Source organism: Eublepharis macularius, chromosome 12 (assembly GCF_028583425.1).
Source record: "Eublepharis macularius isolate TG4126 chromosome 12, MPM_Emac_v1.0, whole genome shotgun sequence".
NCBI lineage: Eukaryota > Metazoa > Chordata > Lepidosauria > Squamata > Eublepharidae > Eublepharis > Eublepharis macularius.
In genome coordinates, this window is record NC_072801.1 from 51,907,207 (window position 1) to 51,928,853 (window position 21,647).

Below are 21,647 nucleotides of genomic sequence, written 5' to 3' on the forward strand. Positions count from 1 at the left end.
GTACAGGCAGCTATAGATTTTGCCCGTGACCAGAGTGGTAAATGCAGAAGGCCCTGTTCGGAATGTTTTGCCTGGAGACAAAGCTATCTATATTGTGATATATATATAAATTAAAGACTTATAGGCTGGATCCAGCTAACTTTTCCACTGGTGGAAAAAGGATGGAGGAGTCCACTCCATCCACCAAAAAGCTATGCTATGGATCATGGAACCCTCATGGACAAAAGCGAAATGCAATTTTGGCTGTAATAAGGAGAAGAACTGGACAAAGCTTTGTGAAAAAGTTAGGTTGTGGCCAGAAAAGAATCAGCTAGTGTTTACATGCTTATTGACTGGTGTATATCATGACTCACCCAACCAACTCTAAAAACTATCAAGGTTATTGGAAGGGGGAAGTACTATACTATGGTTGTGGTTGTACATTTAAAGAAAAGAGTAGGATCAAGACTGAGAATCTGGCACCTGGGAATACCAGTCATAGTGTCTATAATGAGATCATCTCTGAACACAACAAAGTGTAATGGCTGCTGGGGAAATTAGATCTGCAATAGTCTCCAGGTCATCATCTCATTCACCCTGCTCTGCTACTAGATGCTGGATGGTAGTAGTGGATGAGGAGAAGTTTGGAACAAGCAGAAGGTGATGGAGTATCTTCACTTGGGCTTAGCACTATGGATCATAAGCCTTGCTATAAGGAAAAAAGCAGCAGATGATTCGGTTTTGTTTTCGGATTTGGTTTTGTTTTTGCAGCCATGTCGGACGCTCCTCTCGGCAGGTCCGAGAGGAAGCGGCCGAGCCGCCTGGCCGGGCGGCTGATCTGCAAAGGTTAGCCCCCAGACTCTCAGGCAGGGAGTCTGAGTCCGGGACGCGGCGGGAAGAGCCCTCTGACAGATCGAGGCAGGGGGTAAATCGCCCGTTTGTCCCTATGGAGGCTGGCAGACGAGCGCGGCACCCAGTGTGCTGCCGGGCTATGGAAAACGGCAAGGAGCAGGATTAGGCGAAAGCCTGCAAGTAAGCGAATCCCTTTTGTTACTACAAGCACATGTGAGGAGTGGTGGGGTCTGAAGGTTAGAAGACTCGGATTTTTCCCCCCTCATAGAGTCTCGGAAGATTGGCGGTTCCCCCCCCCCTAAAATGGCAGCGAAAAAGCAGAGTCCTTCTCTTGGCAAGTCAGTTACGGCAGCCTTGCAGAGGGGCGAGATGCTTGAGGAACTGGTTAAAAGAGCGGTTATGGAAGCCATAAAACCCTTTGTTGACAAGCTGAATGAAACAGATCAAAGGGTGGGCTTAATTGAAAGTGATGTGAAAGCCATTAAAGAAGCAGCGGGGGGGGGGCAGAGAAGTCTGCCCGGGAAAGTGCGTCACTTACGAGAGCAACGAACAGGGAATTAAAGTTGGTGGAAAACCAGCTGATCGGACTGCAAGTGGAGCGAACACAAACCATTTTGCGTCTCCAGAATGTTAAAGAGGAGGAAAAAGAGGATTTATGGGATCTCGCCTCGGAACTTTTAGCGACACCCGCGAGGGCAACTAAAGAAGAAGTGAAAAGCGCCATTTTGGGAGTCCGTCGGGCATCTTCAAAATATGCAACGAAGCAGCAGCTGCCTCGCGAGATTGTTATCGAGTTTTCATCTAGGAGGGTCCGGGACAGTATCCTATATAATTCATACAATGCGGAATTGGACTTTCTGGGAAATAAAGTCAAGATATTGAAGGACGTTCCATTTTTAGTGCGGAAGAAAAGATTTAAGTACAAGATGTTGGCAGCTCTTTTGAGGGAACGGGATATAAAGTACAAATGGCTACTCCCGGAAGGAATCGGGTTTAGTTATAAAGATAAAGCTTACAAGATTAATTCGGAAGATCAGCTAAGGGATTTTGTGGATAAAAATCCAGAATTTGGACCAGACACCAAGCAAAAAGAAGAGGATCCGAAGCCTGAAGGGAGGGGGGAGGCAATGAGCGCTCCGGCGGTAGCTGCGCAGAGGGAATTGCACCCGAGGCCCAGGGGAGGGAAAAAGATTTAATTTGAACTGTAATTTGTATGATCAACCACTCCGTCACTATTTTATTAAGCTATTTTTTACTATGGCAGTATGAAGGGAAAGCATTGAAATGTAGTGTTTAGTGTTTGTAGGTCACCTTCCCCTTTTTTCCACCCCTCCTTCCCTTTCTCTTTTTTCTCCCTTCTTTCCCATCCCTTGTGCTATTGTAGTCTTTTGTAGTTACTGTCTTGTAGGTTATGTATGTATGTAGTAGTTTTGTATGTTAGACATTGAAAAATAAAAAATATTATTAAAAAAAAGGAAAAAAGCAGCAGATTATAAAGGAAGTGCTTTCAACAATGCAGCTTTTTAAGAAACATACACAATAAATACAGATTGCCAGTTATGAAGAGTGCTGGTGTGTATTAGATCATATGGAAGGGAACATCCAGAAGGACTGAGGTTCTACTTGTATGAAAAACCTATGATCTTTGTAGAATTACAGGAATATATCATGTCAGGTGCTATTCATTACCAAGTACAAACTGTATCAACAGAAGCCCCAGAAACATTACCACAATGGCTAAAAGTTAACAGTTTGCACCTTACAAACTTTTTTCTCCGTCAGTGAGTCAATTTGAGTATTTTTGAGTTATCAATAGATCAATGTGGAAGCAGCCTATCTCTTCCAGTAAGTGTTCTAAGTGCCTCTTTAACATCTTTATTTCTCAAGGAATATATGATTGGATTGACAACTGGGGTCACAACCGAATAAAGAAGAGCAACAACCTTGTCTTTGTCTAGAGAGTAGACTGAAGAGGGCCTGATATAAGTGTAAATGACAGCAGAAAAATAAAAACTGACAACAAAGAGATGAGAAGAGCATGTAGAGAAGGCTTTCTTCTTCCCTTCTGTGGAGCGGATTTGGAAGATAGCTTTCAGGATAAAAAAATATGATGTCAGCGTCAATCCACAGCTACCAATCCCAAACAACAGATCTCCCACAAATATCATTGTCTCATTAAGACTGGTGTCAGAACAGGAGAGATGTAAAAGTGGGGGCAGGTCACAGAAGAAATGGTTGATGACATTGGAATTGCAAAAAGACAACTGCAATAAAAGTCCAGCCTGAACTGCAGAATTGACCGTTGCGGTAACCCACACTCCTGTTGCTACCATGATGCACACTTCTTTCCTCATGATGACTGCATATTGCAAGGGGTGGCAAATAGCAACATAGCGATCAAAGGCCATAAATGTGAGAAGCAGAAGTTCTGTTACTAAAGTCCATACAAAGAGAAACACTTGTGCAATGCAGCCATAAAAAGAGATAGCTGTTTCATGGGTCAAAAGAGTTTGGAGTAGTTTGGGAGTTATAATAGAGATAGAAAACACATTCACTATGGACAAGTTGATGAGTAAGAAGTACATGGGAGTGTGAAGTTTTCTGCAAGTGCATATGATCCAAATGAGGAGGAGATTACCAACTACGGCTGAAGCATATATGAAGATAAATATCCCAAAGAGAAGAACTTGTAGCTCAGGGACACTGGTTAAGCCGACCAAAATGAACTCCGTAACAGTAGACTGGTTCTTTGGTTCAACGTTTTTCATACTCATGATCTAGATACATAATAGGGTTACATCCACTTAGTTATGAACATAGTTTGTTTCTATGTCATTCCATCTCTCTTCCTGATAATATATACAACATTTAGAATCTTTTTTAAAAACTATGTGGGAAATCATGAACATTAATAAAATCATTTATTTACCAGTTTACTGTTGAATTCCATGGTCAACTAATTACTTTTGATAATGACTGGATCACATCATTTACAAGTTACTATTACTGTATACATAAGTTAAAAAGGGCTTCATTTTAAAAGAAGCCCCAAAGAACCAACTGCAACTTAAAAGTAATCAGAAAAGATGGAAACTCACAATTGTGGTCCTTATATAATCTTAAATATTTATATAAAGTACAAAGTGCTACATATAATTCATAAACAGGGAAGGATCCACATTACAATATCTCTATTATGGGGTCACTAAGCATTGGTTCCTCATGTAATCACTCAAGGTAAGTTGCAAGGTCAGTATCAATAGTTAGTGATTGTATCTCATATGACCTTTACTTTATATCCTTCTGGTGGAAACAGCAAGATCACTCCACAGCCTTGCCACTCGCTGTACCACTCCGACAAGATGCCAGCTTTCTTTCCTTGTTTCGCAAAGTTTCCTCAGGAAATACATATGGCATGAATCTTCTTGCTGTGTGTTTTCTCTCATAGCTCACATCGAATCCAAATCGTTCATGGCCATCTGGGCCTGATGGCCATGAATAATTTGGTTCCAATGTGAACACACACTTTATATAAAACAATAATATCCCAAATATGGAGGGGTGGGGATTTCCCCCATTTTTTTAGAAAAAAGAAGAGAGGAAGCTAGGGCAGAAGAGAAAAAAAGATGAAATTAAATACCTTCATTTCAGTATTTTTAATGGCCTTTTCTCCCCCACATGGATTATAGTGTCATTGCTTTTCTTTATTGTAGCAGAGGTGTGGAAAATATTAGAGACAAATGCCTTCCATGGGTCTGATGGTTGGTCATAAATCTTACTGAGATTCTTAACATAGTAAGCATTTGGTTTTTGAAATCTTCCTATATAGGAAGTGATACCACTGAGGAAAAGACCATAGAGACATCATTATAAAGATGATGATCTCAATCTATGTTTAGATTTCCCCCCAGTGTATAATAGACTTTTGAACATTTTAGATGTTTTATTCATTTGAGCACTTATTTTCCTTAATGACATTAGTCATAGTTATTTGTTAGTAGTTAAATGAAAGTAAGATCGAATAAATATAGAATCTATTATCTGCTACTCTCTGCTACTCTCTGATGCCATAGCATCTGAGTTGAAGACCATACTCAATATTATAAAGCTGGAGATGAATCCTAGCATTCTGCTAAGTTATAGATGGAGCTTTCTTCCAGTATAAGGTGGATTTCTGTGGCAGAAGAAGCTGTTCCTTCAAAGAAAGTTTCTGCTTGCTGGACACAGCCAACTCCTGTTTTCTAGGGACACGTGCTATCCTATGATAAACAGACCTTTCTGTAACTAGTCAGTCCACTATCCTGCTCAAGGCTGAGGTCCACAAGTCAAAGCATAAGTCAAAGTATGTCGTGGGTTGGTCCAGTAGCGAGGTCAGAGTCCAGAGTCCACATAGCAAGGTCAGGCAATCCAAAGATCAGTTAACAGCAAGTTCTGAGGGCTAGGCAAAGGCAGAGTCAAGGCCCAGTCCAAAGGTCACAATAGTAAGGCAAGGGCAAGGCCAGGTTCGATGGCATGGTTGCAGCAGAAACAAGATTCCAACGTGGCTATCCGTGGCAGACTTTTATAGATAGGCTGGGATGGCAGCCAGCTGCTTGGGAGCTATCCTGTGCTTACTTCCTCATCACTCTCAACAAGCAGCTGGTGTCTGGCCAGGAGGTGTGCACTTTGCCGCCTATGTTGCAGCTCCACTCATTGCTTTTGTCTACAGTGCTCTCTAGGTGAAGCTGGTGGTTTGGGTACCCTTGACAGTGCTTCATCAGTGGTGTTGGAACTGGAGGGCAGTGGTGCTGCTGGCTCAGCTGATGACTGAGGGCTTTGAGTAACTGTTGGCTGGGCTGGGCTTCACCAGTGGTGTTGAGGCTGAAGGGTGTTGGGGCTTCTGGCTGAGCTGCTGGCCGAGGACTCTGATCTGCCAGCAGCTGTTCCTCCTGATTGCTGGATTCTGTTGTATTGGAGATGGCTTGGCTGATTACACAAGGCTCCTCTTCTCCCGAGGAGTCCTCACCTTCACTGAGCCCCATGACAAAGTACTGCAACTGAAGCCAATAGTGAATAATGGATGTTATTCTAGCAAATGCTGAAAATAAACTGAGTCTTTTAACACTCTTTTAAGGAGATGAAGATATGGAACCCTTCTCTCCAGGAATAAGCTGCCAGTAGTTAAAGAACCTGCACCCAGTTACAGAGGAAAGCTTTGGTTCAGCAGCAGGCTTTGAGGTGGAAGGTCCATGATCCATGCCTGAATCAGAAGGCAGAGCTGTATCCCAGAATGAGTGGGCTGACTCAGAGTCTTGGGCTTCCTCTTTTATGTCAGAGGACACTCCTAGAGTATTCTGAACTGCCTTCTTCTGTGGTAGTGTTAGGGGCCCATATTCATTCTCTTCTGGGTCTTCAGCCTCTTCAATTGATGAGGAGAAGCTCATACTCTGTCACATGACACATACTGAGCAGCACACATTATCAATACGTTTGAGTTGGAATTGAGGTTGTTTTTTCACCCCTTATCCAGCCCATCGCTCACTCCTGACACAGTCAAAGAAGTCACCATCACACTTGAATCTGAGGTAAACGAAACTTAGAACTCTGTGTCTTCACAATATTGTTCTTACTCCATATACCCAGATGACCCTTACTAGTGCCTTTATGAAGGTGTTAAAAAGCAGCAGACAAAGCTGTCTTGGAAGCCTGAAGGATGGAACAACATACCCACTATCACTTTTTCAGGTTTGTTCTCCAAGAAGCAGCAGTCAAAGCAATGCCCCCAATCTCAATACAGAAAGGAGGACCAAACAGATTCAATGGACTGTCTTCTGCTGTCATTCAGATGCACTTCTCAACTCTGCTGAGATCTTATTTCAATGGAGATTCCATATTTGTTAGCTTTTCCATGTAAAACTAAAGCTCTGCTTCTGTGATACAGTGTCAGTGAACTGTTTCACTAAACTTGATATCAAGTTTATAGATGACAACTTTGTCTCCAGGCAAAGCATCCAGAACAGGGCCTTTGACATTTACAATCCTGGTCATGGACAAAATCTACAGCTGCCTGTATATACATATTTTCTGTGGTGGTTCCCACCATGTGGAATGCAGTGCTTGAGGAGGTCATGAAAGCTCCGAATCTCCTGGCTTTCTCCAAACTACTTAAAACTGAATTATTCAGGAGACCTTTTGAAATGAGTAGTGGGGGTGTGCTGTAAGGTAACGGCTCAGAAAGATGCTTCAGAATAAGGGAATATGGACTATACTAAGTGGATATGCCTGTTGATGTAGGTATATTCCTCCTAGAAAGCCTATATATCTTATTATATAAAAAAGCAAGTGTGTTTCAGACAACTCACCTCCTACCCTGGTGCAACTCCAGAGGCCGCTGCGGTGGAGGGAACACCAGGCGAAGTAGCCTGGCCCACAAGAGAGCATCCCGCAGTGGGAAGCCCAGGCCAGGATCAGGAGAGAGCAGGTGGCAATGCCCGCCCCCTGCCTTCACCCAGCTGGGATCAGGAGCAGGGCACGTGGCAATGCCTATCCTCCACCTTCACTCAGCTGAGATCAGGAGTGGAACAAGTAGCAATACCCCCCTTCACCCAACTGGGATCAATAGCAGAGCAGATTGCAATGCCTCCCCCACCCTTCACCTGTACAGGATCAGGTGCAGAGAAGGTAGCAATGTCTACCTCCTTCACCCAGCCAGGATCAGGCATGGAGCCGGTAGCAATGCCTGTCCCCTACCTTCACCTGGCAGGGATCAGTCATGAAGGAGTAGGCAATGCCTGCCTGCCCTCCTCTTTCTAGAGTCTGTTGTATTTTTTTCCCAGTGGACCTTCAAGTTGCATGTTGTACAAGGATTGGATGTGGGCCATACTAGGAGTTCCATTACATGGATTTTTCTGACTTTGTACCCAACCCTTATATAGGAACATAAGAACATCCCTTACAGATCAGACCAATATAGTCACAATGGCCAATCAGATGCCCTACAAATTAAGGCACAGAGGCAAAACCTCATTTTGTTTGTCCAGCAGCAATTTGTATTCAGAGATACACTACATGTGAGCCATTTGGCCATTATGGGTAATAGTCTTGCTCTTGATCCATCCATGTTTCCAATGATAGATCAGTTCCCCAAAATTCAGCCAGCATGCCTCCCCCAGTGATAATTGTAGGGGGCAGAGGCCCTCCAGGAACAACATTTGGGGGGAATTTGTGGTTGCAGTAGGAGATAGGTGAAAAGGTCACTTTATTTTGGTAATCCATGCAATCCATGCAAATTATCCAGGGATTCAAGCCAGTTAGACTACACTCCATGAAATTGTCTACTTCCCTTTTGAAACCACCTACGCTAAGGATTCTGATAGACTAGATGAGCCCAATCTTGTCAGATCTTGTAAGCTAAGCAGGGTAGGCCTTGGTTAGTAATTGAATGGGAGATCTCCAACAAAGACCAAGGTTGCAGAGGCAGGCAATTGGAAACCACCTTGGTTAATCTTTTGCCATGAAACCTCCCTAGGGTTTTACATAAGTCAGCTATGACTTGATGGCACTCTCCACCACACCACCAAGCTAAAAATCATCACTTCATCTTTCTGCAATGATTTCTCTTCTTAATTATACATTTTGTGAAGAAGTATTTTCTTTTGTCCACTTAGAATCTGTTCAATAGGTCCAAGTTAGGTATTCCTTAGTTCAATTATTTTGGAATAGACAGAAAAGATTTACTTCCTCCACACTGTGCAGTATTTTAATTGGTTCTGACATTTGTCTTGGAAGGAGCCATGCCCAGTGTTTCCATTGTCAGAGTAGGGGAAAATAACAAATCAAAACATCTTTGACTATCAGTTAAAGACAGCTTATTTTTTAAAAAATGTATATGGCATCATCTTAGATATTCAGAATTTTAATTGTTCCTTCAGGGTTCACAGTGAAGACATCACTGTACAATGCTTTGGGGATTGTTGTCCCCACAGCCACCTATATAATATCCTGCATATTCACCTTGGTATCACCTCACCCGATGCACACATTATATGCATACTCAGTTCATTACCCACACACTCTGCACATCACACTCTTTACATTATGCCATTACTGAACTAGCCAAACAGGTATTAACAGATTTCTCTTCTCACCCACATCAAGGAGATTATTTTTCTGGCTTTAGAGAAAGGATCACATCCATGGAAAAGCAGTACTTTGATTATATGTAAGTATGACATTTTTAAATGCGTTTGTGGGTAGAGAGGGAAGAGAATGCATGTTGATCACCTTCTACATGGGGAAACAGCAGAATGAATCATGTAATGAGATGTATATGTATGGAAATAACATGCTTGCTTCAGTGTATTACTGCAATTGAACTAAATCCTAGGAAATCTCATTTCAACTTTCTCAAGGGGAGGGTTCATTCTTTAAAAAAAAAAATCTTGAAACAGTACTCAAGCTATGAATATGGTGTATCCTTAAATGTTAATTGCTTTTGGCTGCCATCAATGGCATTTCTAAAAATACTATTTCTTTTCTTTGTTTGACCAAATAAGCTGTCCATCAATGAATTTTTATGATGATGGAAAGTTAACTGTGTATGTTTTTATATTTGTATAATGACCCATCCAATAATTTTTTAAATTTTTTTTAAAAAAATTTATATTAATGATGGAACAAAAGATGACAATCATCATCATCATCATCATCATCATCATCATCATCATCATCATCATCATCATCATCATCATCATCATACTGGGTGCGGTTGTGAAGATTTTTATATTATTGCCTGGTAAATTATATTTCTACTAGCAAGTTTTCTAAAGAAAGAAGAAAAAAGTGTATAATGTCGAAGGCTTTCACACCAGAGAATGTTAGTTGTTGTAGATTTTCCGGGCTGTATGGCCGTGATCTTGGCATTGTAGTTCCTGACATTTCGCTAGAAAAAAAAAGTTTCTTTCTCTTAAATGAACAGTGACAAGAAGCAGGAACATGGTCCTAAATTATATTTGTTCCTGACTTTAAAAAAAAAATCTCTATCCTGCTTTTCAGCCAATAACTGGCATTACAAAAGGTTCACAGAAATCCAAATCTAAGATAAATTGGAACAATAGAAAATGGTAATTTGATTGGGGATTTTTAGGCACCATCCACACTTCGCTGGTGACCACATCATCACAGTACTATAGCAAGCATTTGGGATAGAATTTTCCTGTGTGAACAAAACAGTAGAGTTCCACATTACAGCAATAACACAACAATAGTGATAGCACACTGATCCTGCAACATGTGTGATAGCACAATCCAGTGATATGTAGATGTAGTCTTATGTGAGTTGAATTCAGGCATGGTAGAGGTGCCCACAGCTCGTTCGCATCCTTTTCAGGTCTTCATTGGTAGCAGTTGGAAGGTGGAGGAAAGTGGGTCATAATCTCAGTCTTAAAATGTATTTGTGAGGGAGTCAATTTCATTGTAGAACTCCAGGGAGAAAGTTAGATGAAGAGAATGTTGGAAAAATCTGTATTTTATTAACAGTTTGCTTTGTGATATGAAGATCTGCTACTCAATGCTGGGCATGCCCAATTTCTTGGCTACTTATGAAGTAAAAATTCAGGTCCCAGCTTAAATGAAGTAGGTCATAAGAAGTGGTTGATGTGATGTGAGCTACAAAGCAGAGCTCTGTAAATAATAAGTCAATTTGTTTACATAAATGCTTTTTCTGCAAATGGAAGAGTACTTTCTACGTGCATAAATGAGGTGATTTTAACTTCCTATCACAGACTCCGACTCCCACATTCTACCTTATACTGTTCCTAACAGTCCTCTAACCCTGCAAGTCACCCTTTAAGGAATATTGGGGGAGGGGCTCCACTAATAAGAGGCAGGTAGGGAAGGACTACTGTGTGAGCAGAGCTCTGTTCATGGCCCTTTGGATGAAAGCCAATACTTTTCTCTCAATGCTGGTATTTTAAACAATGGTTGCAGTTGTGGAAAACAGATACATTAAAAATCATTTTGTTTTATTCCTTAGAATGAACCCTTGTAAAAACATTTCAGGTTCTGGAAGTGTAACAATTTTCTAAAACAAGTCAGTTTGGTGTAGTGGTTAAGAGTGTGGGACTCTAATCTGGAAAGCTGAGTTTGATTCCCCACTCCTCCACTTGAAGCCAGCTGGGTGACCTTGGGCTAGTCACAGTGAGTCTCTGGGACTCTCTCAGCCCCACCCACCTCACAGGGTCTTTTGTTGTGAGTATAATAATGGCATACTTTGTAAACCACTCTGAGTGGGCATTAAGTTGTCCTGAAGGGCAGTATATAAATTGAATGTTGTTGTTGTTATTATAATAAAACAATTGAATGAACAATCACAATTATTATCAATGATTAAACAACATTTATTGGTATTAATTGTATTGGTGGGAGAGTTATGAAAGTGAAAAATTAACATTGTTCCAGTATAGCATTTATTTTGAAAAAAGGAGAAACAGAAGTAGGAATGAAAGATGCAAATGGCTTTCTATTAAATCAATGAATAAACTGCACTGTGTTCTGCTTTATGACTATGTGTCAGTGTTATTGTGATCATTAGAGAGAAGCTGTAACAAATATTCATTTGAACTGACAGATCATGTGGCAAAGTTGCCATGAAGAACTCCAGCTGTGTGACCACCTTCATGATGATGGGCCTGTCTGACCATCCTAACCTGCAGGTCCTACTCTTCATTCTCTTTCTTTGTGTCTATATCGTCGCCCTGGTTGGAAACCTAGCCATCATTGCTGCTATCCTGTCATATCCCAAGCTTCACACACCCATGTATTTCTTCCTGTTTCACTTGGCTGTGGTGGACGTAATCTGTACCTCCACCATCATTCCCAAGATGCTGGGGAACATAGCAATGGTCAGTAAGAGCATCTCCTATTCTGGCTGTATAGCTCAGCTCTATTCATTCACATGGTGCTTGGGTGCAGAAATGGTACTCTTCACTGTCATGGCTTATGATCGCTATGTAGCTATCTGCCACCCCTTGCGTTATACCCTCATGATGAACAAGAAGGTATGCATGTGTCTTTCCACAGTGGTGATCCTTATAGCCATTAGTAACTCGTGGGTTCACACTGGCCTGATTATGAGGCTTACCTTCTGTGGGCCTAATGGTATCAATCACTTCTTCTGTGAGATTCCTCCACTTCTGGCTCTCTCCTGCAGCCCAGTAAGAATCAATGAAGTCTGGGTCTTCACAGCAGACATTTTCCTAGCTATGGGAGACTTCTTGCTAACATGCTTATCTTACTGCTTCATTGTTAGGGCAATCCTAAAAATCAAGACTTCTGAAGGAAAGAAAAAGGCCTTCTCCACCTGCTCTTCTCATCTTATAGTTGTGTCCTTATATTACTCCACTGTCATCTACACTTACATACGCCCAGCGTCCAGCTACTCCTTTGAGAGGGACAAGGTTGTTGCTGCCCTATACACTCTGGTTACACCAACTCTGAACCCTATAGTGTACACTTTGAGAAATAAAGATGTAAAGACAGCCCTCAAAAAAGTCTTCTTTATAACATGAGAGAGAGAAAAAAAGATCTGCCAGTTAAGTATTATGCTATGAGCTCTGTGGGGGCATGGGTGTGTGTGAATTGGATCATTTTCTTTTCACATTTTTGCCAAGTCCACACATGGAGAGAGTGTCGCTCTCTCTCTCACTCTCTCACACACACAACTCTTGCTTTCTTTTTTATTGATAGCTTTCATTTAAGTGACTGATATGGCTCCATTGAAATTCACTGTCTCAGAAATGATGTGACGTTATATATAGGTTACATCTGTGGTGGCCCATTCTCCTATGCAGGTCAATATCTGGTACTCTAATAGTTAAGGAATATATATGTATACACAAACCAGTTATATGTAATACTGAATGGATATTGTGAGGTTACAAAGAGTAATTTCAATGAATAAAATTGATTTTAAAAAATCAACTAACTTCTTGCTATTTTTATGGCCCTAAAGTAACAAATAAAATTTAAACAATCCTCCATAAACTGAATGTAATCTATCCCTCAGAAACCTGTGAGAAAAAGTAATTGACTCCTGAAAGGTCCTCAGTTGAAAGTGGCAGGTAGTAGAAACCATGACGGTGGATGAAGCAAAGAAGAGAGTTAGCAATGTCATCATAAGTTGCCCCATATAAGAAGGGGAAGAAAATTCACATTGAGAATCCTGGGGGATGATTATGAAACAGGAAGGCTGATGATGAACTAGACTCCTTCTTCACTAGTATTGGAAAAGGTGATTATGAATAAAGCTTAGGGATGTCCACCTCATCTATGAGCCTGTCTTTCATATTATGACAGTAGTGACTCAAGGACGTGGATGCTCTGTGATTTCCCTATAGCCTTCTTTCCTTCATATCCATGAAACAACTTACCTTTTATCTGCCTTTCATATCTCTTTATTAATTTACTTCATTTATTCACTCCCTTTCTCCACAATAGGAACCCAAATCAGCTTACATCATTCTCCTTGCCTCCATATTATACTCACAACAATTGTGAAAGGTAGGTTAAGCTGAATGTATGTGACTGGATCAAATCAACCCAGTGAACTTCCATATCAGAATGGTGAGTTGAAGCTCGGTCTCCTAGAACCTAGTTGGAAACTCTAACCAATATACTACACTGTTTGGGGAGAGGGCTACTGTTAAAGAGTAGCAAGCAGCTGGGCCTGGGGAGGTCATGCAAGTCATGTGGTAGCAAGTCTTTTGGTGGTTGCTTCTGGCCCTGGCCCCAGTGAGTCCTTCCTCAAAGGCCCAAATAGCTCTGGAAAGGTCCCTGCCTCTCCCTTTGCCTTTTACTGACAGAAACCGAGCCTACAATAGTGGATAAACTGTTATGGTTGCCTAGCAACAGCCACTGAGTGTATCTGGTTAAAGCTGCAGGTGCTCCTTTTATTTTTGGGGGCTTTTTAATACCCTCTTCTTTTTCTTCTTTTTTTAGATTTCTGTTTTTTCTGCAAACCCGGGGCATTTTTTCAGGTGTACAGGAATATCTGTCTTGTCTGTACATGGCTCTAATCTCTGGGTTTAAGTATCCACAGTACATGTTTGGCGATTAGCATATAAGATAGACAAACATTTTAAAGGTACTGGAAGTGGATTTGACAGTAATTCACTGCATTCTGAGAACCTAGCAGACAAGTTCAGGGACAAAAGGGACCTTTTAGTCTTTTGAATACATAGCTCATTGTTTAGCAAAAAAAAGGAAGGAAGACAAGCACTTAAAGAGCAAACAACTTTATTGCCCTATCCAACATACCAAAAAGAAAATGCAGGAATCAAGATAAAATCACAAGACAGAGAATTGTAATAATACCAGAGCAATTTATTTAAGCCATACAGTAAAACCATTAACATATGCACACTCCTAATGTCCAACTCTCTCACTTTAAAGCAAATGCCCAATTAATGCTAATTTTAATCAAGATTGTGTTCCTCCTATGTGGCTAGTCTAGAGCAAACCAACCCAGAGATACGAGATAGGTGAATAGTTTCCCAGAATGGAATTAGAAGGTGTGGTGAAATAAGTGGGAACTCTTGTGTGAGAAGCACCACCACTGAAAGTTCTGTCACAAAAACTGTATGTCTTTTTGCCCACCAAACCAATATTTGTTACCATGGGATTAACTAATTGCCATTGGAATAGGGTTGCCAAGCCCCCTTGATCTCCCAGCGGGAGATTGGGGGCCTGGCTCTTACCAGGAGGAGGGGTGCGTGCGTGCGGAGCGCGCGCACTCGCGCTCCTGCAAGCGTGATGACATCACTGACATCACCATGCAGCTGTTTGGGCACGGATTGGGCCTGTTGAGGGCCTCTGTGGAGCGCAGGAGCGTTCCTGCACTCCGCAGGGTCCCACAACGGGCCCGATCTGCACCCAAATGGGCCCAATCCACGCCCATTTTGGCACGGATTGGGTCCGTTTTGACGTGGATCGGGCCGTTTTAGGCCACTGTGGAGCGTGGGAGCGTTCCTGCGCTCCGCAGAGGCCCTCAACGGGCCCGAACTGCACCCAAACGGGTCCAATCCATGCCCATTTTGGCACGGATTGGGTCCGTTTTGGCGTGGATTGGGCCGTTTTAGGCCCCTGTGGAGCGTGGGAGCATTCCTGCGCTCCGCAGAGGCCCTCAACGGGCCCAATCCGCGCCAAAACAGGCCCAATCCGCGCCAAAATGAATCAGGCCCGTTTGGGCCCAGATTGGGCCCGTTGTGGGCCCCTGCGGAGCGCAGGAACGCTCCTGCGCTCCACAGGGGCCCCAATCCAGGCCAAAACAGGCCTGATCCTGGGGCTGCTGTGCACGGGGGCGCGCAGCACCGCAGGGGGGCGTGGATGGAAGGTGCACGCCCCCCTGCTGGCCAGGTAAGTGGGGGTGGGAGGGTGGGGTGGGAGATCCCCCGCCCCTACCAGGTGTCTGGCAGCCCTACATTGGAACCAAGTAAGAAGTTTTAGGATCTCCACAGACTGGTTCTTAGAGGGGGTGGGTAGTTTTTAATTGTTTTTTATTTTTATTTTGTCTTCTTGCTTGCTTCATGCTTTCCATAGTTGTGATAAACAGACCTGGTTTTGTAACTGATCAGGCCATAACTTGGTACAGCATGCACAGGGCATGTTTTTTGGACAGGTAGGTCTCTATGAAACATATATAAGGATGAAGAGCTATGCTTAAAACAGCCTGTTAATCATTGGGCTGCAGGGTGTGGTGGTTCAGGATACACCCTTGCTGGTGAACTGTATTGTAATGGATTGCTTGTTTTTATTTTTTTTTGTCTGATTTTTTTTTCTTTTGAACCTTTAATCTAGATTCTCCTTATTCTACCTTAAATTTATACTTCAGGAGGTCTCTGGTCACAACAAACATTCTTTTTAACATACAGTTTCAGGTGTTCTCTACTTTACTCAAGTTTTTACCTTGAGTACACATTCTCTTTTGTGTTGGTTTTGGTGTGTTGGTGTAACCTTTATAATTTTGTCTCCCTTAAAAACATTTTTCTGCCACCAAAGGTTTTTGCCTTAAATCTCTTCAGCTTAACTGGTACTACAGGAAGGCTTTGTTAGAAACGGTAGTTTAACAGAATGGTCAGTATGTGTGGGCGGTTATGACGTAAAACAATATTTTTTCTTAAACAAAAGTAGAATGTATTTATAGATACAAAAGCATACAGACTAAACTTTGTTCCACAAGCCCTCTGGAAAGGCCTGAATGAACGTATGTCTGTGTGGTTGAGATGAACGTTTATTCTGTTAATATATATCTGTTTGGGAAATTAGTCTGTGTGACTAAATCTGTGAATATATCTTTAAGAAGAAATAATTATTTGTGAAACAATCAACAATTAAGAACTATTCTGAAACCAATACACTTATCAAAACCCTGTAAACAACTTGCTTATAAACTTATAAATAAATTCTACTTTTTTTTTTTTAAAGATCGATATAAGTTTCAAGAACATCTTACATGGGCCTTCACTTGAAGTTACCTTGGTTACATAAGCACAAGCTTTTATTTCTGCCATCAAAATCAGTAGATATTCAGCCTTTGCTTTTGGCTGGATAGCTTAAGGTCTCCAAAGGCTGAACATTAAACGCTGGATGTGAAAATGTGCTTAATGTTGAAATTGGTTCTTCAGCAATGGAATGGATCATCATCATCCTAGTGGTGTCTCAAAGGGTTTTTTTTTCCCCCCTGCGGCATCTTCACTTTGTTAAAAAGGATATTTCAAAAACTGGTCATTTGCTCTTAATTTATTCCCAGTGTGAATGTGCCTTGGCCAGGATAACACCAGTTATCACCAGTTCACCAATATATGGAAGGCATTGTGATTTGGTATTCTAAAAAAGCCCATGGAAAATAATTCTAAGCCATGAAAAGGAGATAATGAGAACAAACACCAAGAAATTGGAAGCAATGAAGGTAAGTATTTTATTTTGGTTTTCTCCTCTCCTGCAATCCTCCTTATATTTGCAGCATATGAGCACTAGGTATTTGGAGTTACTGAAGTTAATGTGGGCTTCCCCCCTCGCCCACTTTAAAAATGAAGTTCATTAATTTGAATCATGACTATATAGTTGACCTGAAATTTTAATTTCAAATAACTTGAAGAGTAACAAGAATGGGAAAATAATGCTCCATAAATGTAATGACTTAAGGTTTGATCCAATTAGCTTTTCATGTGATGAAAAAAAACCCAGGAGGGATCTCCTTCAACCATCCCAAAAAGTGATAGTGGAGGGTCATCTGAGCTGCATGAGCAATGCCCATGTGCGACAGGGACTGTAGTAAGAGGAGGAATGGGTGAAGAAACTGGCTGGCTGCAACTTGATAGCTTTTCATTATGTATTATTCTCTCAACTTTCACCCACGAAATCCAGGATTGATATATGTGGTTCATTTACACATTTTATCCTCACAGTAAGTCAGAGAGGTAGGTTGTGCCCACATATAATGAGAAGTTACCCACTGACCTCTGAGGCTGAGCAATGATTCAATCAAGGACTCCCACCATACTGTTTGTCTCTTATTACTTGATACATGTACAGACATAATGAGAGGAGCATTGCTAAGTGAGGAATCTATTTGCTCTGTTTCTCTAATTTAAAGTATAATCTTGGTTTGCTAGGTACTATACAAGAGTTTTTACCCTGACCTGGATGGCTCAGGATAGGCTGATCCCATCAGACATCAGATACTAAACTGAATTGGCACCGGATATCCAAGTTCTCTAGTTGGATATCCAAGCCCTCCATGCAGAGGCAGGCAATGACAAGCCACTTTTGTTTGTTTCTTGTCTCCTATGGGGTCATCATATATAGGCAGCAACTTGACAGTACCTAACACACACACACACAATTTTTAAAATGTGCTTTTTACAAGTTCACATTTTCAACACAGGGATGAAATCCCCACAAAAATTCTCAGAAGCCTCTCAAAATTAGCCATAGGTATGCTGAAAAATAGTCCTTTTTAAATTATGGTATTTTGGTAAGCAAAAGGCTAATTTAGAAGTGGGACTTTTTTTTCTTTTACATTTCTATGTATCATAGAAAACAACAACAACAACAAGGAAACTTTCAAATTAGTAATCTATGTTTCAAAAAACTAAGAAATATAAGCTATATTTTCAGCACACAAAGGATAGGGTTTGCTATCTTTCTTGAAGGTTCATTGCTTTCTCTTTTTTTGTATAACAGCATGTACATGTTCTTTTTCTACGACCTCTGAATCTCAGACTCATGGTACCACAAATCTTTGGAACTGGGGTTCAAAACCACTATAAAGAGGGAAAGGTTGGGGAAGCCTCTATGGGAGAGGAGAACATCGGGGGAACTCTCAAACTTCAGGCGGCACATTGGCTCTCCCATAGATCAAATTTTAGTTTGAAAGACAGTTAGGGATGGGATTGACAAAGATCCTAATCAATAGTAGCTATTTAGGTTTTTAAACATAATAACACACACACACATGTCAGTTCAATTTTGTCTGGTCAAGCGACACAATGTTAATCTCTCTAACTGGTTGGGGATGGCTGCCTGACTGTACCCAGAGAACAGAGTACCTTACATTTGCAATCACTTCAACCAGCCAGGTTCTCACTCAATACTCTGAATAAGAAAAAAATCTTTAATTAGATTGCTGTAATGAATGGTTATATTTATCAATAAATGATGAAAATGGTGGTCAGTTTCGGTCAATGTTGAAAGCATTTCATGTTCATGATCGAGCTATAGCAAATATTGATTGGGTCAGATGGTTCTTCACTACATGAACAATGAAGATATAACAAGCTCCACTTTGGATGGGGAAAAGAGTGCTTATGGTAAAACAAGTACGTATGGTTGACCAAGAGATTCAACAGTAAATTTCAGAACTCTTTTTGTGATTTTTGGTGGAATTTTATAATGTTACAAAGGACTGATGAAGCGAACAGTTTCCAAGTTCCTTACTTGTACAAAAAAGGAGCAAAAGAGGGTGAGGAACAAACTTATGATTCTAGTTTGATCATTATTAAGCATAACATTATTTACTGGTCTATGTTAACAGCATCAGATACACAAAAGAGCCAGTTGCCAGATTTCTGACATATAGAACAAGAAAGGGAGTGAAAGAGATGAAATATCTGTTGACTGATTCTTAAAAGCAACTCAGAATAATACTATTTCTTGGTCTAGATCAACAACATCAGAAACACTGAAATAAAGAACCAGACTGTCATTACGGAGTTCGTACTAGTTGGTCTAACAGATTCCTTTGCATTACAAACACTTCTGTTTGGAGTATTTGTAGTCCTCTATGCTATGGCTCTAGCTGGCAATTTCCTTCTCATCTTAACCATATGGAGATGCAGGAAACTCCACACTCCCATGTACTTCCTACTCATCAATTTGTCTTTAGTGAATGTGTTTTCTATCTCCATTACAACTCCAAAACTCATCCAGACTCTTTTGGCCCATCAAAAGACCATTTCATTTTACGGCTGCATTACACAAGTGTATCTGTTCATCTGGGCTTTAGGAACAGAACTTCTACTTCTGTCATTTATGGCATTTGACCGCTATGCTGCTATCTGCCACCCTTTGCAGTATACAATCATTATGAGGAAAGAAGTGTGCATTGTGATAGCAACTGGAGTGTGGGTTGCCGGGATGGTCAATTCAACAGTTCATGCTGGACTTATGTTGCAGTTGTCATTTTGCAGTTCCAACATCATCAATCACTTTTTCTGCGATGTTCCACCACTTTTAAAGCTCTCTTGCTCAGACACTAGCCTTAATGAGACTATGGCATTTGTTGCAGATGTGTTCTTTGGTATTGGTAGTTGTGGGTTGACCCTAACTTCATATTGTTTTATTCTGAGAGCTATCTTGCAAATTCGTTCCACTGAAGGAAAAAAGAAAGCTTTCTCTACATGTTCTTCCCATCTCATTGTTGTTAGTTTTTACTTTTCTGCTATCATCTACACATATATCAGGCCAACTTCAGTCTACTCTTTAGACAACAACAAGCTAGTTTCTCTGCTTTATTCGGTCATGACACCAGTTGTCAACCCAATCATATACTCTTTGAGAAACAAAGAAGTTAAAGAGGCACTGAAAACACTTACTGGAAGAGGCAGGCTGCTTCAGAGAACTGAAAACTGACAGACTGAAATTTCTAGAACACATTTCAATACATAAGTACAAAATCTCAGAATAGATAAGTGAGGGGGAGGGGAGACACAAAGTGATAATAGTTAAGGCAGTTGATGTTCAGAAGAAATGTTACAAATTTAGGAATACAATTTATAGAATAAAATCCATGCACAGAGTCAGTTATGATGTATTTGTATGGAAGTCACAGTTTATTCACTCACCTCTTCCACTTCATCACTGGTAGAACTGTTGTTGATGAGTCCCTCAGAACTGATCCTATATGTTTATCTAATGTGCATCTCTGTGTGTGTTTCTATCCACCTTTTCAATGCCTGGTGTGGGGCATAATTTAAATCTTGTGGTATACACCAGGCAGTTGAGGAGGGTAAGAAAGCAGATGATAAGAAACTCAAAAACAATAAAGCTAATATTTCCCAATTGTTATTATCAGTGCTGAACCTTGACCTGGATAGCCCAGGTGAGCTTGATCTTGTCAGATCTCAGAAGCTAAGCAGGGTTGGCCTTGGTTAGTAATTGGATAGGAGACCCTCCAACAAAGACCAAGGTTGCAGAGGCAGGCAATGGCAAACCACCTCTGTTAGTCTCTTGCCCTGAAAATCCCAGCAGGGGTTGCCATAAGCCAGCTATGTCTTGAGTGCAGACTCCACCACCATTATCAGTGATGACCTCCTTTATGGGAACAATATGTAGCATTTCCAGATGCCTGACATTCTTTTCACATCCTCATTTTGCCATTAAAAAAACATTTTCTTATCTTGTCTAAGGCTGTGAAGTCTAAAATGAAACAATAAAATGGTATTGGAATTTTGTATATCACCAGTGTTATTTTTCTTGACCAAATAACAGATAGGTCTCATAATGTCAGGACATTCTAGAGGATGATTGAGAATAATCCCTTGAATTCTTGAGTGGTAAATGTAAATCACCATCCTCTCCTCCCAAACCCTTTTTTTACAAGGACGACCACCTCCAAATTGTTACCTGAATGGTCTACCCATATATATGACCTGAAACAAAGAAGGGTCCTCTGAGAGCATCAAAAGTGTATTCAGATCCAAACTTGAATATCCTATCATGATTTTTTTGCCTATTCTATACCAGGGTACCAGAGCTGAGATGGCACTTTTCACTTTAAACGGGCCAGTCCCCAGAAAGGAACTGTCAAGAATTAAATGCAAAACAGAGGATCTATTGTAATCAAAGGAATAGCAATGGTTACACAGACTAAAAAGAACATGACTATGAAAATGTAGAATTGTGAAATATCGACAGAAGCACACTCCATTTTCAAGAGAGGCATATATAGCATTAAACATGAGAGGCATTAAACACAGAACACTTTACGACTTCCTGTTGTGTACTATGTATTTCTGTCCTAATGATCTAAGTATGTAAATTGTATATAAGATAAAACATACACACCTGTCCTGAACATCAGTTTGTCTGATGGTAAAGACAGCAGAGTGAAGTGTTATGTGTCTCAGGGTGCATCAGGACAAATAGGTGGCATCTTAGGAACCAAGATTCTCACAAATCGAGGGAACACAAAGGAGAACCAAATTGAGCGAGTTCTGGGGGCTATACTTATACCCCAAAAGTGTGAAAAAGGAGTAATTTTTTTTTTTGAAAAATTTTTA

General features: G+C 40.9%; 3 protein-coding genes across 3 annotated transcripts; 2 read left to right on the forward strand and 1 right to left on the reverse strand.

Annotated features, from left to right (window-relative positions):
* Positions 1–2,648: 2,648 nt before the first annotated feature.
* On the reverse strand, positions 2,649–8,402 carry LOC129339293 (olfactory receptor 13G1-like). The gene is made up of 2 exons (XM_054993879.1): positions 8,388–8,402; positions 2,649–3,578 (listed from the first exon to the last, which is right to left on the reverse strand). Exons 1-2 carry the CDS (start codon positions 8,400–8,402, stop codon positions 2,649–2,651), a joined length of 945 nt encoding a protein of 314 aa, XP_054849854.1.
* Positions 8,403–11,456: 3,054 nt separating this feature from the next.
* Positions 11,457–12,377, forward strand: LOC129340133 (olfactory receptor 13G1-like). The gene has a single exon (XM_054994729.1). The coding sequence runs from the start codon at positions 11,457–11,459 to the stop codon at positions 12,375–12,377; it is 921 nt and encodes a 306-aa protein (XP_054850704.1).
* A 4,361-nt stretch (positions 12,378–16,738) lies between these two features.
* On the forward strand, positions 16,739–19,998 carry LOC129339294 (olfactory receptor 13G1-like). Its single transcript, XM_054993880.1, has 2 exons — positions 16,739–16,774; positions 19,030–19,998. The coding sequence occupies exons 1-2, from the start codon at positions 16,739–16,741 to the stop codon at positions 19,996–19,998; spliced, it is 1,005 nt and encodes a 334-aa protein (XP_054849855.1).
* Positions 19,999–21,647: the final 1,649 nt, after the last annotated feature.